Genomic DNA, 20319 nt, shown 5'->3' with positions numbered 1-20319 from the left:
AGAGGGGCCCAGGTAGTGGCAGTGCAGTATGGGAGTGAAGTTCTGTCACATGGAAGATGCTGATCGCACAATTACAAGGACTAGGTTAGCATAAAGCAGAGCTAACTCAAAACGAAATCATTATGATATAGAGACTCTACTAATCTCCTTTTATAAAAGTCTTCCCAGGCCCTGGCTGGTTAGCTAAGTCGGTTAAGAGCATCATTCAGAAACAGCAAGGTTTTGGGTTTGATCCCCAGTCAAGGCACACACGGGAAGCAGCCAATGAATGCACGACTGAGTGGAACAACAAATGCTTCCCTTTACCCTCCCTCTCTCTCCCTTCCTCTCTCTGTCTCTGAAAATAAAAAAGAAATTAAGCCTTGGCCAGGAAATCTCAGTGGTTGGAGCATCGTCCTAGAGTGTGGAGATTACCCATATGATTCCCTGGTCAGGGCACGTACAGGAGCAGCACAATGTTCCTGTCTCTCTCCTACCTCTCAAACACACACACACACACACACACACACACACACACACACACACACACACACACACACAAAGTCTGCCTAGTCTGAGACTGGAACAAAGTCACCCCAGAACAAAAATTACACATAGACTGAAAATGAAGGGATGGAAAAAAGTATTTCATACAAATGGAAATGAAAAAAAAAGCTGGGATAGCACTACTTTTTATCTATAGTCTTTGGGTTTGAGGACAAGGACCAAATGGGTCATAAAGTCCAGAGATTTACATTCTACTCACAGCTCAGCTACACTAACCCCCAATCTGACCCGAGGCACATCACTGTCCCCTCTGGGTTTCACTTTCCTCATCTAGAAGACGAGAACTTGAGTTGGATCAGTGGTTCTCAACCTAGAGAAGCTGTGAGCTTCAAAAATTGCTGAAGTTTCAGGATCCCACCTCCTACAACTTAAATGAAAATTTCCATGCATGGGACCTCCATATCCATATTGTCTTAAAACTCCCCAAATGATTCTGGCATGCGGCCTCAAGTGAAAACCAATGATTCAAAATAAATTCCTTATTTCAAAGTACTCAAGTAGTGATTCCTAAACTTGAGTGTGCTTAGGAGTAACTGGAGCGTGTGTGAAAACCCAGATCACTGACTCCACCCCCAGAGTTTCAGATTCTCTAAATCTGGGGCAGGGCCTGAGAAGTTACATGTCCAGTAAGTTCTCAGGTGATATTGATGCTGCTGGTCTACAGAGCACAATTTAGGTTAGAGGACCTCTCAGTCCTTGTCAATTCCTAAGTCCCTAAATCTGTATCTGAAAGGGTCACTCTTATGAAGTGTGGATTTTAGAACTAGATTGGTGGCAGATGCACCAACAGATGAAGGGCCAGTTCAACACAACCTATTTTGGCCTTCAGATAGTTTAAGAAAGTTAAAAATGACCTTTGCAAGCCTCCCCTTGTCCAGGCCAGGAAGCAACAGTGCAGCATCCACTCCTGTCTGCCCACTGGAAGTTCAAGACAGTGGTGTGTACTAGGGCTTCTGGACCTTTTATTTGAATTCTACAGAATGAGCAGATGTTTTGTCTTCCATAGGGAATCTCCCAGGACAGAGTTCCCCCTCTAGGGCAGGTTGGAACTTTCCCAAACCTATGACTCCCCATGGAGCAAGGTACCTTTAGGTCATCCAAAACTCATAGAGACTCTTAGAACCTGAGCTGCTATAAAAGAATAAAGGACACTTTAAGTGGAAAGAAGCAGGAATAAGGTTTTTATCAGGGAAGGAAATGTAAAGAAAACCATTAAGATTCCAGATATTGGGATGCAAAGAAACCATCCATAGTGTGCCAGGGAGGAGGGTCTAGATGTACAAATAGAGAGGCAGACACCTCAAAGAAACCAAAGTTAATTTTTAGCAAAATGGAAAAAAAAAGGCTGTCACCTATAACTACGTAGCCTATATGATAGTAGTATTGGGTATAGAAATACAAATTTAGCTCTTAATAGTTTTTCCAGAGTTAAACTTTTACAAAGTCTAACTAAGATCTCTTCGTTGATCAAAAGAACTTCCCCAGTGAACTTCCAAGGTAGAATTGGATTTAGTTATAAATAGCCGCTGATTTTAGAGTCACTTGAGGAAATTCTCCTTTCTTGTTTCTCATTCATGCCTTAGATTCCTTTACAACAGCTAAAAAGACTTATTCCATAAGTTGAGATAAGGCCAACATTGTAAAAATGACTGGAAGACATAAGCCAGCAGCTGACCATGGAAGGAAGAGCAGCAAGCCCAAGCTGAGGTTCCCTGGCACCCATCCAGCTCATGACCACATGCAGGGTGGGTTATCTCTTCATTCTTCTCATCTGTAAAATGAGGAGCTAGAACTGATGGACTTCAGTTTCCATTTTTCTCAGAATCATATTTGTGTCAAGAGGAATCAATTGCTGCTAAAGTGTGAATGGCCAATAACAAGTACTTTCCAGGAATCCTTTTAATATAATGAAGGCGTTCTGGAAGGGGGAGACTGAGAAGGATGAGAAAGAACCTCCCCTGAATGCCTTCCATACCGGGCCTTAGGGGAAGCTCAGGATTCACTTTCTGGAAGCCTGTGGTTCCTCTTAGAGACATTCTACACATTTTCCTTGATTTCACCCTAAATGCCGTGAGCTTCCGTGAAATAAATGCTATGGCACAAATGGAGAAACTTGATTCCAGCTGTAAAGACAGTTGTGTTTTATGGGCTCTGTATCTGGTCTCCTCTCTTTGAACGTCCATGCCTGCTCCTCCAGATCTGGTGTTTATGGGATCCCCCAGGAGACCTCCTGTTCAGCACACTGTACTGTCCTGTTACAACTATACTCCATCAGGCGCTCGCCCTCGCCCTGCAGCAGGAAGTGCGGGATGGAGCAGATGACTTTTTACAACTCTAATAGTTTTCTCGGATGGCCCAAGATGGAACGAATGGTACTGATTTAAGGCCTCAATTGGTTTCACTACAAAAAAAAGGGGGAGTATGAACTATTAACAAGTTACAGGGATTTCTGCTGAGCAGATGAGAGGCACATGTTAAAAAGTTTGTAGTCAGCTTGCTTTGGCTTTTAAATGATATTCACTGGAAATGAGACTTGGTGGCCTGCTGAGCTTCAGAGTGTGGAAGCCCCCCATGTGAACTAGTGTTTGAAGGGGGAGAGCAAACCTGTCTAAGAGATGGTCACAAGGCTTCCTTCCATTCACTATGAAGAAGTGCTCTAATGCACTTAAAGTATCCAATACAGATCATAGCAAGCTTTCAAAGTCCACAGACAGAGACAACTGTGGCATGCATTTTGCAGAGAAGCAAACCAAGATACTGAGAAGTCTTGATTCTTGTATGATCTAACAACTTGTCAGCTGTTAAACAAGATTGGGAGTGCCAGCCAAATGCTAAATAAGCCGAAGGAGGCAGGCTGCCCTTCCTGTGCATTTCAACACTTGGCTGCCTTGAGGCCTCTTGTCAAAGAAAAGCTTGGGCGGAGTGGGGGGCAGGCTGCATGGACAAGCGGATATGGATACGAGGTGTCAGAGCTGCCTCTCGAAGTAAAGCCTGCACCCTCACCCCCTCTCTACCCGCTAGGTCCAAATACTCTAGGGTCTTGATTTAAGCTTTATTGAATGACGAACATGATCTATAGAGTCAAACAAACCCAATTCCAATCTCAGCTGTTATCTTGACCTTAGCAAGTTAACCTCTCCATATAGATAGAATTATGAATATTTACCTAGTAAGGACATTTTAGAAAACAGATAAAATAATACATATTACCAAGTGCATATAGGCATTAAATATTTGCTTCCTTCCTTTTCCCTTGCGAAAGTGAAGGAGTGGAGGGAGAAGGAAGCTTGGTGCATCTGGGTTCTGAGGGAATGGCCCTCAGGTGTTAGCCTCTGTCCGTGGAGCTAAGGATCTCGGTCTCCGCCCAGGTGAGCATTGTGTCACAGGCAGATGCCCCCATGTCACAGCCTAGAGGAGCCTCCATGACTGTAAATGATAGGCTCTGGGTATGACAGCTATGGACCCACCAGGACTATATTCCCAAAGGGCCATATTCCCAACCCTGTTTTCTCTCTGAACTATCTGCTCCCTACCCATGTCGGCCCCAATGGGCACAGGATGCCCATGTCTCCATTTTTTCTCAGATCAATCAAAGCAGAATTGAACACAAATAGGTAGATTAGTATCTTTCCATAGTGGATTAGGACCACTGACTATACTCAGAGGACTTAATCCACTTCTGAATGGTGATTAAAATGTAATGCTCATGACTTATTTTTTTATAGCTGAAAGATTGTACTTCTTAATCCCCTTCACCTTCTTCACCCATCCCCCTCCAATCTGGCAACCATCAATTTGTTCTCTGTCTCTGTGAGTATTTCTGTTTTGTTTGTTGGTTGGTTGGCTCTGTCTCTTAGCATAGGCATTACAGTCAATAATATCATAGTATCTTTGTATGGTAACAGATATTTACTAGACTTGACATGGTAATCACATTGTAAGGTATATAAATGTCAAATCACTGTTATACACCTGAAACTAATATACTATTTAAGAAACATAATGTCCTAAGTCACCAAAAACTCTCTGGCCCCACTTCCCTGAATCAAATTTTATTTGTGGACCAAAGTGAGGAGGTGCTCATGAAAATTCAATTGCACTATTAATTTGCTCCAATATTCAAGGTTAACAGCCAAAAGAACCAACAGGAATACATGTTCAGGAGTGATTCCATGTGAGGACCACAGAATATCCTTGTGTACCATGAAGACAAGTTAAATGTGACCGTGGAAATCCTGAAGAGCAAACCTGCTGACTTTTGCATCTTTAAATTGATCACTTCCAGATTGTAATATGGAGGCTTTCGCATACAGCTTCCTTTTGGGTTTATTTTGTTGTGCTTTTTTCCCTCCTCCCAAAATCCTTGAAAATGATAAAACAAAACCCCATCTGGACTAGTAAAGAATAAATTTCCATGTAATTACTTGGTTCTGAGCCAGACTCTTCCTATAACTCGATGGCATCTGTCCCTGAGGAGTGCTGACTCACTGTGTGTCTTTGAGTGGCCTTCTTTGAGTCTTTCAAACAGGTAAGAGGTGAAAATGTCAGCACCCTATGGACTGATTCCAGGGAATAAATCCAGTAGCCATAAAGTTTAATGATCATGGCCCTGTTCATCCCAACCTAGAAATTATACCCTTAGTTGAAATGAATGCCCTTCTCAAAAAGAATTGTATGGGAATTGTGTGGTTTCAGTCTTCAAAAGACTTAAAGTGCATCCCTTTCTATAAGGCTTAAAGATATGCACAGATGTGAACCTCTTCCCTTTAGAACAGCCTTTAATGTAGTTGCCCAATTCTCATTTTTCACATTGGTCTCTGCTTCTTAGCTGGCTCTACTTTATGCCTACCACATCCTGAGGTGGATAGCTCCCATTTTATTCACTTTCCATGAACTTATTTGTTTCTCTGCTACTTGTTTTACTGCCTCCTTTGCTGCTGTGCATACCTGCTATTACTGGAATTTAGAACTGATTGGCTTCTCTCCTGGCAATGATACCTGGTTTCCCACTGAGAAACACCCTGTCTTCCACTCACACTCCTTCACCCCACCTCCAGGGAAAGCATGAGACTCACACTTGGACGATCCAGGCATCGTGGTCCCTGCCCCCCACTGCCCCAGCAGTTGGTTCAGGTCTCAGAGTTTGCTAGAAACCTTAGGAGAGAAGCACATGACCTTTCCCCTTTTTAGATTTAAATCTAAAAAGATGGAGGTTCAGGGCTGCTGGCACTAAGTTACCACCCTGGGGAGCCTGAGAATGAAGCCGGGTGAGGAAGGACAACAGCTCAGAGTAGGGTGGTGGCAAGGGAGGTGAGAGGGGTGCCTGGATCTAAGACCGTGGTAATGGTTGGATATGGTGGGGGTGGGGTGGACCCCCAGGATGGTGAATGGATGGTGGTGTCCTTCCTCCAGGATAAGGTACCAAAACTGTGAGGTAAATCGTGGACTCAGTTTTGGACACATTGAGTATAAAAGACTTTTGGGACAAAATAGAAAATGTAACCAATCACTGTTTCAGTGATGATTGAAATGTTCTCCAATTCCCATCATGAGCTCCTCATGCGCATTATTTCTTATTGCAGTGATAAATGAGATTGTGAGCATCACTCCTTATCTCAGTGCTAAGTTGGCTAATTTTGAATCATTACAGTGATTAGACAGTAGTGCAAAGACTGCTATCCATTCAACTGCTCTCCTGTCCCAATATCTTACTAGTATGAATTTGCTCAGTAACTGATTCTTCACACTGACCAACCTCTAATTAATACAAATCCCAAAACCAACAGAGACCCTCATAATTCTAACCTTTATCTGAAAAACATTAAAACACCCAATGGTGTTGAAATTTGTCTAGTGATGTCTGCTACTGTTTGAGGAGAGGGAGGACTTCTGTAAATGCCAGGTCCCCTAATTTCCACAAAGGGAGACATATTACCAGCTCTATTGTCACTGGTCCAGGAGGACTCCTTTTAGCACAACAGTTGTCAGATATACTAGGAGACACTGCTCATAAAAGTTGTCTCGATTTTGGCCACACAGATAGCTCCATTGTATATGTCATTATAACATAATCATCAGAACATCTGAACATCATCACAACAACAGGATTGAACTTGGCTGCAACTGACCTGGGCTGTTATCTCTTTTCTTCTAACTCTGTGTTGTCTCAGCCAACTTCCCTGAGCACAACTTAGTTAGTTAGTTCATTTTGTTCTTGTCACTAGCAGTGTTCAAGCAGAAGCCATTCGTGAAATATAATTTCTATCTCCAGACTTTCTAAAAGTATCAGCTCCCTTGCTAATTCTAGATGAATATGTCTGAAGATCAGACCTTACACGTGACTTTATTACAATGAAATATGGACCTCTTTAGAGTTAATGTACAAGTTGTTGAACAATAAACTGTCAACTGGAAGAGTAAACTAAAAATTTTTATAGAAAATTAAAGCTGAATTAAGTAAGAATAAAAAAAAGATAATGTGGTCTGGTGGAAGCTGTCCTGTCAAGTCAGTGATCCACTTTGGAGTTCTTCACTCAGTTCTGCCACCACTTAGCGTCAGATACGTAACAAGTCTGTTCTATGCCTTGGGGGTTTTTGTGTGTGTGAGAGGCAGAGAATAATGAATCCCATCCATTCTTTCTATAAGAGAAAACAACTCTATAGAACACCCATGCAATATTTTTTAAAAACAGAAGGATTTGGGGTTTTGCAAAACTTGCTAATATACCTAAGGGCTTTCCTTGAAATTTTATCAACAGATGGATCTTAATAAAAGAGAAATGAAAATGCAGCAAGAGAAGGATGAAAAAGCATCTTTAACCTCATCCAAGCAGAAGGGTTGATGCAGCCTCCCACAGCAGGAGCTCAGAACTGTCTCAGGCCATGTTCTTTACATGCCAGATGGTCATGTGCTTGAAGCAATGAGGTAATATGGACACTTTGGTGAGTCAGTTATCATCTGGATGTTAGGTTCAGTGCCACTGCCAATACTCTCCTCACTAAAAGGTGGCTGCCACACAATCGGTCTGCCACTGAGGTTTCCTCTAGAAGCTCACCACACTCTACTTCTTCTAAGACACAAAAACAGTTCAAGGCAGATGGCCCTGGTAGGTGGACTCAGTGGTAGAGTGTTGGCCCAGCATGGGGAAGTCCCGGGTTCAATTCCTGGTCAGGACACACAGGAGACGCACCCATCTGCTTCTTCACCCCTCCCCCTCTACTTCCTCTCTATCTCTCTCTTCCCTTCCTGCAGCCAAGGTTCCATTGGAGCAAAGTTGGCCCCAGGCACTGAGGACAGCTCCATGGCCTCCGCCTCAAGCACTATAAAAACAGCTCCATGCCCTGGCCGGTTGGCTCAGTGGTAGAGCATTGGCCTGGCATACAGGAGTCCCAGGTTCGATTCCCGGCCAGGGCACATAGGAGAAGCACACATCTGCTTCTCCACCCCTCCCCCTCTCCTTCCTCTCTGTCTCTCTCTTCCCCTCCCACAGCCAGGGCTCCATTGGAGCAATGTTGGCCCGAGCGCTGAGGATGGCTCTGTGGCCTCTGCCCCAGGCGTTAGAATGGCTCTGGTTGCAACAGACGATGCCCCAGATGGGCAGAGCATCGCCCCCTGGTGGGCATGCCGGGTGGATCCTGGTCGGGCGCATGCGGGAGTCTGTCTGACTGCCTCCCTGTTTCCAACTTCAGAAAAATACAAAAAAAAAAAACCAGCTCCAGGTGCACAAAGCATCGCCCCCTAGTGGGCATGCTGAGTGGATCCCAATCAGGCACATGCAGGAGTCTGTCTCTCTGCCTCCCCGCTTCTCACTTAAGAAAAATACCCCCAAAAAATAAAAAATAAAAAACAGACAGCTGTGTCTCTTTTCTTCATTTTATGAGTGATACTGTCCAGAGTTACTAAAACTCTCAGTTCTTAAGGGAAGAGGAATGGGTATTATTATTTTTATGTCCTTTGTAAACATCAAGAAACCAAATCACATATTTTTTAATAATGAGAATCTGGATCAAGTTCACTGTACAGTTCAAAAATCTATTTAAATTAAACTATTTAATAGAGTTTTGGCTTTTCCTTTAGTCCATCCCACTGCCATATGTATCCAATAACGCGAGCTCATTCCCCCTCCCGCCACCAATAAAACAGGGAATCACTGAGTAAGTGTGACGTTTCACTTCACAAGTTCAGCTTCTATTAAAACATTGTTTGCAAAGTATCAGAAATAAGTCTTCATATTGACAAATTTTCAGTAGAAGCACCATGAAACCTGTGATGTTGTTATATACCTAGGCCACGCGTCCAAGTTCCCTGGCTCACCTGCTCAGCGGCCCCCCACACTGGTGAGATGCAGTTTGTATCACAACACCTCTCCACATCCCCATCCACATATATTGGGTAGCTGTGCTCCAAGATGTCATCAGGCAGTGACCCTGCCTACCTGAGCCACAATGTTGCCACCTGACCTCATTCACTATTCACTAGATACTTCCTGGATGCCATGCCCTAAAATAAATCTTAGGGACACAGCAGTGAACACATTGTCACCACCAATGCCTGTTTTCAGGAACTAGCAAAACCCCTGTCAATTTTCTCATACTAGCCTCCATGATACAAACTCCTACTTCACTGGAGCTTGGAAAGTCAATGAGTAAGGCCAGGGCCTGAAAGCAAGAAGGCACCTCAGATATAAAGAGGACCAAGTGTCTTTGTGTGATATATTTTTATTTATAAAGCATGTTTATATAAAGGGCCCCACAAAAAAAAAATTGTCCCTGTTTGGTGAGTGGGGAAACTGGAGCCCAGAGAAGTAACTTGCCCAAGATTATGTAGAGTGACTATCAAGCATAAGGGCCCAGATTCCCTGTCTCCCCATAAGACCTCTGCCTCAACAGGGCCATGAGGGCCTAATGTTTATTGACCTGCTTCTATCAAAGCTTTATGGGGAGCAAGCCACTTTTTATAAAGGGTTGCCATTTCTCTTCCTCTAATTAAAAAGCAACAGAAATTCTGGATCATTTACCTCACCAGATCTTGGTAAAAATGAATGGTTTGACCATGTTTTGAATAATCATCAGAAAACCAATATCTCTTATTCCTGATTCATCTCCTTCTAAGGTCTCCATACACAGAGACATACAGGGATGAAGATGATGGTGATGGTGCTGACAATGTACTGAGTGCTTCCTGTGGTTTTAGATGCATTATCTCACTTAATCCTCACAAGAATTCTATTATATTCTCCCATTTTGTAGATAAGAAAACCAAGTGTCTGAAGGCATAAGGGACTTGACCAAGTTGGTAAAGCTAGGAAGGAACAGTGAGAAGAGCCCAGCCCACACTGTCTGACTGCAGAGCCTAGGTTTCTAATCTCCAGATTCATCCTAATACCTGAGGAAGTGCAGTGCTTGAGGTTGCAGACCCTCTGCAGTGTGCACACTGCCACAGCCCCCTGGAGAAAGGAACGTGGTGCAATGTCCTACCAGGTCCTCAAAGGGCCTCCTGCATTTCAGAGCCACAAACCCAAAATTTAGGATGCTATGAATGGTGGCCTTTTGATGGAACAGAAGAGGCTCAATCTGTCACTTTGGTCAGTGTCACTTTTGAGCAGGAGGAGACTGGAGAGGGAGACTCATAAAAAGCCCAACACGAGGAAAGCTTTCACCTGGTGCTGTGTGTGGGAAGGCCCCGATGGGTCTGAGTAAAGGAGTTGTAGTCAGCCTATGATCCGTCTGTATGTGTGGCCACAGATTTCCCTACCCAAGCTCCAAGGGAAGCAAATTGGGTGAAAAAGTACAAAGCTTTGGGGGAGGGGGTCTACCAGGTTTGTCACCTTAAACAGAAAAGGAGAGAGTGCAGATTACAAATTGAAATGGGTTCACAGCAGCCCCCTCCTCACGTTCGGACCTGGAGTGATTTATTCCCATTGTCCAAAGCTAAATTCTTCCTCATCCACAAAACTAGAAGAAAACCAACAAGGATGCCATGAGGAATAAGTGAAGTTATCGTGAGAATCTCTTCAAATGCCAAGGGCTGTGTGAATGCTTAGTGATAAAAATGATCATTTCACCACCGTCATGATCATGAACATATAACCTTGCTTTTGGGAAGGGATTGAGAATTTGAGGTGCCCTGGAATCGGCCTGTTTACACAAGCAGCAATGCTTCAGTTATCTAAGGGGCTACCAAGCTCTCTTCATTTCAGGAAAATCAGGCTTGGCTCAGGGTCAGAAGTGCTATATTCAGTTCAGCTCCCACTCCCTGCCCCTCTCCCAATCTAAGCAGAGGCTTTGCCCTGGTTTTTACCTTGCTGCTTTTGCATGGTGGTGAAGTCCTCAAAGGTGAGTGTGCGCACAGGGGGTCTCCAGAATGCATAAGTCTCCATGATGGCTTCCAGTCCAGTTCTGCAGAGAGAAAAGCCAGCAACAGAAGTTGTAAATAATCCCAAGAAACACACTGACTTTGTACAAATCCTAGGTGATTTGTCTGCAAGTGATATAAACATAGGCACTGAGAGACAGCACTACATGTAAGTTAGTCTGGAAGGGCACAAGGCACAGGTGACAACAAGAGGCAAGAGGAGGAAGAAATAAATCCAATTCAGATATCTGCAAGCGAGTCATAACTAGGATGGATTTTCACTCTGACCTTTCTTGAAAGGAGGTTTGGCCTGCATGAAAAAAAAGAACATGTTAAGGTCAGGGTCACGCATATCATGAATAGAATTGAGTGTAGTGGAGCATTGGCTGTTTCTCTAGCACAGGACAACATCATCATCATCATTACCAGAGCACATTGACACAGCCTGTCCCAGAGTCAGCTCTACCACCGGTATGGAGTCAATGAAAAGAACAAGCAGGATAATAGAAATAAAAGGTGAGGTAGGCAATCAAATACACTTGAGTTTCTGCTGCAACAAGAAATACCTACCTAAAGTCAAAGGAAGGGGTTGATCTCAGAAATTACACCTCAAGCAAAAAGACTGATACATTTCTGAAAATATTTATCTGTATTTTGTAATCTGATAATCAAGCTGGTCTTTTATTTGTAACCTAACAGTCAAGAGACAGATACCTGAAACTGTCAGACTCCAGAAAACACCCAATAGTTTGCAAATACATTCTTTTAAGTCTTCTTTTTCATTGATATTGGAAATTCCATTAACTCAACTATGCACACTACTTTATCCTTCAATAAATCCTCGCCACATCATATATATGAGGTGTTGACGGACATCGTTTTAATGTCCTTATCCAGGTTATGTCAGAGAGTCTTGCTGATACTCCATATTGTCAAAGCAGAGTATCAGTGGAGGATTTCATCTAAAGCTTTGAACACAGCTTCTGATTACTGCCTTTCTTTAAAATTAACTGCTTCTATCTAAGTAGAGGAGAAGGGAGATCAGGGACTATGGAGAAGGTTGGAGAAGAAAGGTAGAGAAGTAGCATAAGTCACTGGAATATAACATGGTGTCCTTCCTGGAAAGACCAAGCTTTCCCTATTGAGATGAAACCTATGCTGCCAGTCTGTCTCTCTAGGCAACACGTTTCCAGAGCTCTCTTCCGTCTTGCATACTAAGAAGAAAGTGAGAAGTTTAATTTAAGTGAGAACAAGCACAATTTCCTTACAAATGACTGAAAGATCCCCTGAGGTCCTTCTCAGATGAGTAGCTGATACACTGATTGGCTCTTTGTGTTGGAAAATGTCCTCTCTGAACAGGCCTTACTTGCACAGTTAACTTTCTAAAGTCTTCCCTGGAATCTTGGAGGCTTTAAATACACCAATGTTGGCAAATCAAACCCTGTATTTTTAGAAGAGGTGGAGAGGAGAGGGTGTCACATGGTGTTTATTAGCTGTTAATCTGTTAAAAGTAGGAATAGAAGACATCTCCACATAGTCACACCTACATTAATGTTAAACACAGTACTTGAAACTATTTGTGGAGAGAAAGAGTCTGAGAAATTAAGAAGTTCAGAATAATAAGAACATAGGCAGGTAAAGGCATACTGAACCTTGAAGAATATAGGAAATAGAACAGGCTGAGCTCTTCCTGCCTTATTTTGAATGTTGGTGGTCCATCAGAACATGTTAGGGTTCCCTTTCTTTTCTTTTTTTTTTTTTTTTTTTTTTTTTTTTAGCAGGGGGAGGGAGAGAGATGAGAAGCATAAACCTGTAGTTATGTTACTCTTTTTAGTTGTTCATTGTTTCTCATATGTGCCTTGATGGGGAGGCTCCAGCCAAGTCAGTGACCCCTTGCTCAAGCCAGCAACTTTGGGTTCAAGCCAGTGGCCTTGGGCTTCAAGCCAGTGACTTTTGGGCTCAAGTTGGCAACCATACACTAGGGCTGCATTCAAGTTGAATGAGCCCATGCTCAAGCCAGTGACCTTGGGGTTTCAAACCTGGGACCTATGCATCCCAGGTCAAAGCTCTATGCAATGCACCACTACCATGACTCAGGCCTTACAGTTGGTTCTCTTTAGTGGCATGGAAGGCTCACTGCAAATGGCCAAGTATTTATTAATCCACCTTCTATTCTATTCTTCCCAAGAACGTATACCAATGATGGTGACAAAATATTAGCTCAAGGACAAAAAACAGTCCCTTCTCATTTCATAATAAGATTTTAGAATACTGTGAAATACCAATAACACAATGATATACTGCCAATATTATAATTGTTAAAGAAATAGAAAATAAATTTTGATTTCATTTTCATAACAAAAAGACTGTGGCAAACTTATTAATAATTTTATTTAGGCCCTGGTCAGCTAGCTCAGCAATAGAGTGTCGGCCTGGCGTGTGGAAGTCTCGGGTTTAATTTCTGTCCAGAGCACACAGGAGAAGCACCCATTTGCTTCTCCACCCTTCCCCCCTCTACTTTCTCTCTGTCTCTCTCTCTTCCTCTCCTGCAGCCAAGGCTCCATTGGGGCAAAGTTGGCCCAGGCACTGAGAATGATTCCATGGCCTCTGCCTCAGGCACTAGAATGGCTCCGGTTGCAGTGGAGCAACACCCCAGATGGGCAGAACATCGCCCCCTGCTGGGCATGCTGGGTGGATCCCGGTCAGGCACATGTGGGAGTCTATCTCTCTGCCTCCCCACTTCTCACTTCAGAAAAATACAAATAATAATAATAATTTTATTTAGCCCTGGCTGGATAGCTTGGTTGGTTAGAGTATTGTCCAGAAGCACAGAGGTTGCTGGTTTGATCCCTAGTCAGGGCATGTATAGGGACAGGTATTCCTGTCTCTTTCTGTTCTCTTCTTTTCTCTCTCTAAAATTAACAAAATATTTTTAAAGTACATTTAAAAATAATAATAATTTTATTTAAAGCTGTCAATTTGATATAGGATAGTGATCATTTATCTATTTATCCAAATATAAAATCCAACTGAAAGACTGAGTTATAGAATCATAGATTTAAAAAATGGGAGGGATATTGGATGTCCTCAACTTCCACTTTCTATGATACCATCTTGGGTAGTTATCCAGACTCTGTTGGAGTATTTCCCAAGGAAAATATTCTGGTTTTTGACAGATCTATTAGAAAGTTCTTTCTGATCTTGGGCTGAAATCTCTGATGTAACTTTGACCCCCTGGTTCCACTACTGATGGGCAAATAGTGAGAGTACCAGGCATTTCCACATCCTCATAATGAAGACTTTCCTCAGCTGTGAAGAATGTAATGTATGACATCCCACATATGAATGCACCCATGGTCATCAGTTCACAGTGATAGAAGTGTGGGGGAGGAGCTATGGCTACTAAAAAATATTGGCTAAGACCACACATTCTCAACAACACTTTACTAATCCACTGTGGATCCATCTCTCAGAGATTTATCCTAGACCCTTTCTGAATCTAATTATGAATTTAGGTGTATTTCTTCTTAGAAAAATTAACCATATTTGTTTACTATATGCCACATCTTATTTGTCCTCAAAGTCCATTAAACTTCATTGGCTAGATCTAATTGTTAGAAAGTACTGGTTCTATATACCAGGACCTAGTGAAGTGCCATGGCAAGATAAGTATTAGATAATTCACCTCTCTTACCACTAGCATGTCTACTTGGAATCCATTTTTTTTAATGTCCCAGTGCTTAGCACAATACCTGTCACTTGACAAGATCACAATGTATAGGAGTCATTATTTCATGAACTTTAGCCAGCATTCATATTTCAAATCCTAAAATTTAGAAAAACAATTGATGTAAAATCAAGACTCTGAAGACAGAATCCTCTAGTATGGGAGACTTGGGAGTCATTTCCACAGCCAATTGTGTCTCTTCTGACTCAAGTATTAGAGCAGTTTCAGTTTTCCTTTGGTTTCTTCCATTCCAGTCATAGAATTTCTGACCTTCAACAGAGTCTGAATCTACTATCCGAGGTCAGTTCCACCCTAATCTTCTCTTACAAGAGTCCTTGCCAACCACCTATTAACATCTTCAGCCACTTGGATGTCTTTTCAAAGTTTATCCTAAGTAATTCATTTTTTATTTATTCATCATCATTAAATCTTATTTTTGTAAAATTTTATCTCAAGGTTCTTAAATGTGACTTCATTGTCTAACAAGTAAAAAAGTAGTCTTAGGTAACCACATATCATTAACATGTTCCACATGGTGAGCCACTCTGGGTTTGCTGCACACCAGAGACCTGATGTCATCTCTGAGGTTTCCAATCAGAGACGATCAAATTGGCAAGTGTCTCCCTCTTGCTTACTTTTCCCTGTTTGCTCCAGTGACAATAAAGTCCATATTCAAACCCTCTTTGTTCAGTCCTTTGGCTGTAATCGCCTCTTTGGTTTCCAGGCCTTTTCTCTTTAGACTTTTTAGTGTGTTCCCTGGCCAAACCAACAGAGTGTGCTGAAGAGGAGGGAGAAAAAGAAAGAGAGGAAGCAAGCCAAAGAGCTGTTTTGCAAATTGTTGATGCCTCAAGATCAACTGATTTGGAAAAATAGCCAGACTGTAAAGAAATAGTCTTCTAACATTCCCATTGGGAAAAAAAAAAAAAAAAAAAAAGGAAAAGCTGGCACCATCCAGCTTTGGTAATTATAACAATTTGGTAATTATTTGGTAATTTTAATAATTACAACTACGTTCATGAACCTATTAGGTAGCACACCAGTGCCTGCTTTTTATGTTTCATTTATTTTCTCTGTCGTTCTGTCTTTTGACTCTCCCCCATCTTTTTTGCTGGTAAGAAAGGGAGCATATGCTAGGAGTTGATCAAACCATTGGTCATCTCTCAACAGAAGATGGTCAAGAGCTAAGGCATATCTACTGATCAGGCTCTTAAAATCATAAATGAGTTTTCCAACCAGGAAAACAATTATGCTAGGTTCAGGAGGTATTAAGGTAAAAAAAGACACAAGCTCTCCACCCTCCAGGAGCATCCTCTTCAACAAAAAGAGAATACATGAATGACTAATTTCTGAACTGTGTGGTAAGTGCTACACTGGAGATCTGTGTATGCCATGGAGCACTGAGCAATAAGTACCTAATATACCTGAAGACTCAAGGAAGAGTCCATAAAAGGCCAGTTAAGCTTAATATCAAAAGGTACTCAGCAGTCTTCTACATAGACAAGAGGCACAAAGAGCTTTCCTAGTAGATTTAACAGTATATGCAAAGGCTAGGAGGTATAAAAGAGAAGCCATGTTCTGGAACCCAAAAATAGTTCAGGGTGACTGGAACTCCCGGTACAAAGTTGGAGGGGGACACCATGGATATTTATTAGATGTTAGGTGCTTGGATCTTTATCAAATGGGAAGTACTGTGCCTTTGAGCTCCTTACATTTCTCTTCTTGTTCTAACATTTAAAAAGACACAAAACAAGCCTCATCAGGCAGTAATGCAGTGGATAGAGCATTGGGACTGGGATGCTGAAAACCCAGGTTCGAGACCCCAAGGTCACCAGCTTGAGCACGGGTTCATCTGGTTTGAGCAGAGCTCTCCAGCTTGAGCCCAATGTCACTGGCTCGAGCAAGGGGTTACTCAGTCTGCTGTAGCCCCCCCCCCCCCCATCAAGGCACATATGAGAAAGCAATCAATGAACTAAGGAGCCACAACAAAGAACTGATGTTTCTTATTTCTCTCCCTTCCTGTCTGTCTGTCCCTATCTGTCCCCCTCTCTCTGACTCTATCTCTGCCACAAAAAATAAATAAATAAAAGAAAAGACACAAAACAAGAATATACTAGTCTTTCACATCTCATTACTGGATCCCAACTTCCTAATCCTTTTTCTTAGATTGCCCTTGATCCACTGAGGTGAGGTCAGACCTTCCACACAGCCTTCTTCTTTGCTGGATCTGGAATCTGCTCCTACATCTACAGATTCCTCAGAGTAGTTGTTCTCCAGGGATATTCTTAAAAGGCCTCCCAACAGAGGTCTACAAATTGGCAAAACAAAACAAGCCATCACTCAAACCTTGGCTTTAGGTGGTATAATAAGTGTACCTACATGATGAATTGGCTGTCACTGATATGCCTTACAATCATTTAAAAGAGCAGGTAGGTATCCAATGGATAAATGCTTGCAGTTGAGTTAAAATTATTTCTTACACAGTGATTCCAACTTGGGAACCCTGTCCCCTTTGAATCTGAACAGGTAGCCATGGCAGTCCACAAGGAGTTTTCACTGCCTCAAGAAGTAGAATAAAAAGCCATGCAAACACAAAGAAGACTAATTAAAACATTAATTTCCTTTGCATTTGACTGGAATGGTGTAACATTAATTTGGTGATACTGACCCAAGATGGCACCAGTTGTACCAGTGAAGGAGAAGAAACTCACGGATGTCAAAATAGGGGAGCTACCAAGCTGGATACCGATGCAGGATTTCACCACTAAAGTCATGCTAAAGTGTTTCAAAGAGGTTATTACTGGTACTGCAATTAGTCAATGTGAAGAAAGGAAGCATTGCTGGGGTTTCCACGGGACTGGCCGCTTATCCTTTTCCTCTAAGGAACCTGAACATACATGAGTGGTGAGCAAGTATCGCTGAAGAGGGCCCAGGGTGGATTTCACATTCCTGATCATGATCTTTGCCCAGCACCTCTGAGATTTTTCATATTGTAATTAACACCTAATAAAAGATGAGGGGTAAAAAGAAATACTAATACTAAATCACACGAGGGGCAGATTAGCATAGTGGTGAAGAGCACCGACTCTGGAGCCAGACCGCCCAGGTTCGGACTGCAGCCCTGCTATTTACTAACGCCAACTTGATCCAGTCGTGTACCCTCCTCATGCCTAAGTCTCCTGTCTGTAACATGGGCATCAGGATGCCACTCCCTCTGCATTGTTACTAATAAATGCAGATTGTTTAGAAACAAAATATATCAAAATGAGAGAAAACAATGAAAGCGTGAGGACCGTTAGTCTAACTTAAGTAAAAGAAATCCCTCTGACTGCTCAGGTTGCAACCTGTAACAGGAGAAAACATGCTGACTTCACCGGAATTCGAAGTGTCTGCCCTCTGGCTCTGGCTTAAACGTGAAGGGGCCTGTGTGTTACCTAATTCCACTTCTCATTCTCTCCTCAAGACCCAAAAACGTGTCCCTCAAGCCTCTGTAGGCCTCATTATCTTGCAGATATTTTAGACTCCAATATGTTAGCCATTAAAAAGACGTCACTCTGTTAGATGACACCATCCCTGGGCAAGTGCCATAGATAATAAAGCGGCTGCCAACCTTCCTTGGCAAATGCACATGGCCAAGAGGACAATGGTGGAAACGGTACATTATGGAGGAGGGAGAACAAATAACAATGCAGAGAAAAATGTTAAATACCATAAGCCAGGGGACATGATGAACAGCTCTGGCCCGGATGGATAGGAGGAGTTTGGCAGGAGGTGGCAGCCGGAGTCCAGGACAGGGATAGCTATCTTGAACTGTAGCTGCAGCCATGCCGGCAGGAGAGGAAGTCCAGCACTGATTACTCCCATAGCTCCGTTAAATGTCATCCGTGCCAGGGATAACAAAAGAGTATGCAAAATCTATGGAGGCTAGAAAGATTGCCAGGAAAGAGCAGGAAAAGATTGGCTGGAAATAATACAGCCAATGGCTCTAAGGAGAACAGATGAAAATACAGAAACTGAAAGTGAGACACTTGGAAAGTGGTGCTAGTTGAAGAAGACAAGTGCTCAGCTCACTGGCTCTGTGCCGGCTACGTGAGCCTTCTGTAGCAATAGGGACCAGACATGGATGAGGGCAAGGTTGTCTGTTTACCTGTAACCTGTGCTTAACAAAGGAAGATGACACTATTCTCTGGATTTGCAAATTCTGAAAGCTCCCACTTCACTGTACTCAGTTTTATCATCGATAAAATGGAAACCAACACCAATCAACTTGGAGATAAAAGTGAACAACATGGCCCTGGCCAGTTGGTTGGTGCTTTGTCCTGATGCACCAAGGTTGCAGGTTCAATCCCTGGTCAGGACACATTCAGGAATCACCCAATGAATACATGAATAGGTGGAGAAACAAATTGATGTTTCTCTCTCTCTCTTCTTCCTCTCTCTAATTTCAATCAGTCAATAAAATTTTTTTAAACAAAGCAAACAATTTGGACCACAGATACTATATGAAATAATTATTACTATTATTTGTATATTTACAATTTGAATGACTAGAAATAAATATGTAAGGTTGAACTGTATAAAATTGCTAATATTTTACCATTTTTACCTACAAATATAACTTCATATCTTCAGCTGAGTAGATTATGGGTATAGACAAGATGTGAGATACTTGGTTGTAAGAGAGAACTCTACTAACAGATTGTAACTGAGATTAACCCTGCACCCTTCCTCCTCTGATTCCCAAAGAAAAGTTGTTTCTTGTGGGGTCTAAGCAAAGTTGAACTGGCCCAGGGCTAATTTCTAACTGACTTTTCCTTTTCCTGTCTGTGAACTTCAGCCACTCTAATTCCTCATCCCACAGCCCTCTTTCTGACTACACAGTCATCTTTCACAGGTGTAGTGAGGAGTGGCAGGGCTTTGACAGGGGTTCCTGTGTGTGCCTAAGGAGATGACTCCTCTCTCTCTGCACATGGTCTTGGGATAGCAGCTGCTTAAGAGGGGAGCACAGGAAAATTCTTGACTCCCAGATATTTTCCCCACCTTCAGTAAAGATCCCTTCCTTTGATTTTTTTCCCCTTCTTTTCCAAGTGAGAAGAGGAGAGATAGACAGACTCCCGCACGTGCTCTGACAGGAATTCATCAGGCAACCACCATCTGGGGCCAATGCTCTGCCCATCTGGGACCATGCTCACAAATGAGCTATTTTTAGCACCCAGGGCCAAAAGCACTTGAACCAATCAAATCATGACTGCAGGAGAGGAAGAGAGCAAGAGAAAGAAAAAGGGCAGGGGGAGGGGTAGAGAAGCAGATGGTCATTTCTCCTGTGTGCCCTGACCAGGAACCAAACCCAGACATTCACACACCAGACTGATGCTCTACCACTAAGCCAACCAGCCAGCGCCCCTTCCATTGGTTCAAGCATGAGTTTCATTAAGTATCTTCTTCCAGCAAGCAAATACATACATCCCTGTGATGCAGTTAATGGCTCTATTTTTAGATCACTGTCCCCTGAAACATTATGTAAGGGGACCCTAGGCACCAAGAAGACCTACCACCAGTTATATTCCCAGCAAACAGCAGTGCTGACTAATAATTAGTTCAAACTCAGATTGCTTCCTACACCTCATCCTGCAGACCCCCTATTTTTTTCAGTGAGGGGCAATATACAGTGTGTCCATAAAGTCATGTGCACTTT

At 42.6% G+C, this 20319-nt stretch overlaps 1 protein-coding gene across 3 annotated transcripts in view; it reads right to left on the bottom strand.

The window, feature by feature from the left end:
* Window positions 1-20319, bottom strand: part of TBX15 (T-box transcription factor 15) — a 114673-nt gene that overhangs the window by 2964 nt on the left and 91390 nt on the right. For all 3 annotated transcript variants that reach the window (XM_066377309.1, XM_066377311.1, XM_066377310.1), the window contains exon 7: window positions 10847-10944. In XM_066377309.1, the coding sequence (XP_066233406.1) occupies window positions 10847-10944 (98 nt within the window). The remainder of the gene's footprint in view (window positions 1-10846; window positions 10945-20319) is intronic.

This window comes from Saccopteryx leptura, chromosome 3 (genome assembly GCF_036850995.1).
Source record: "Saccopteryx leptura isolate mSacLep1 chromosome 3, mSacLep1_pri_phased_curated, whole genome shotgun sequence".
Classification (NCBI taxonomy): domain Eukaryota; kingdom Metazoa; phylum Chordata; class Mammalia; order Chiroptera; family Emballonuridae; genus Saccopteryx; species Saccopteryx leptura.
The sequence above is the reverse complement of the archived record's forward strand: the minus strand, read 5'-3'. Positions and strand labels throughout refer to the sequence as shown.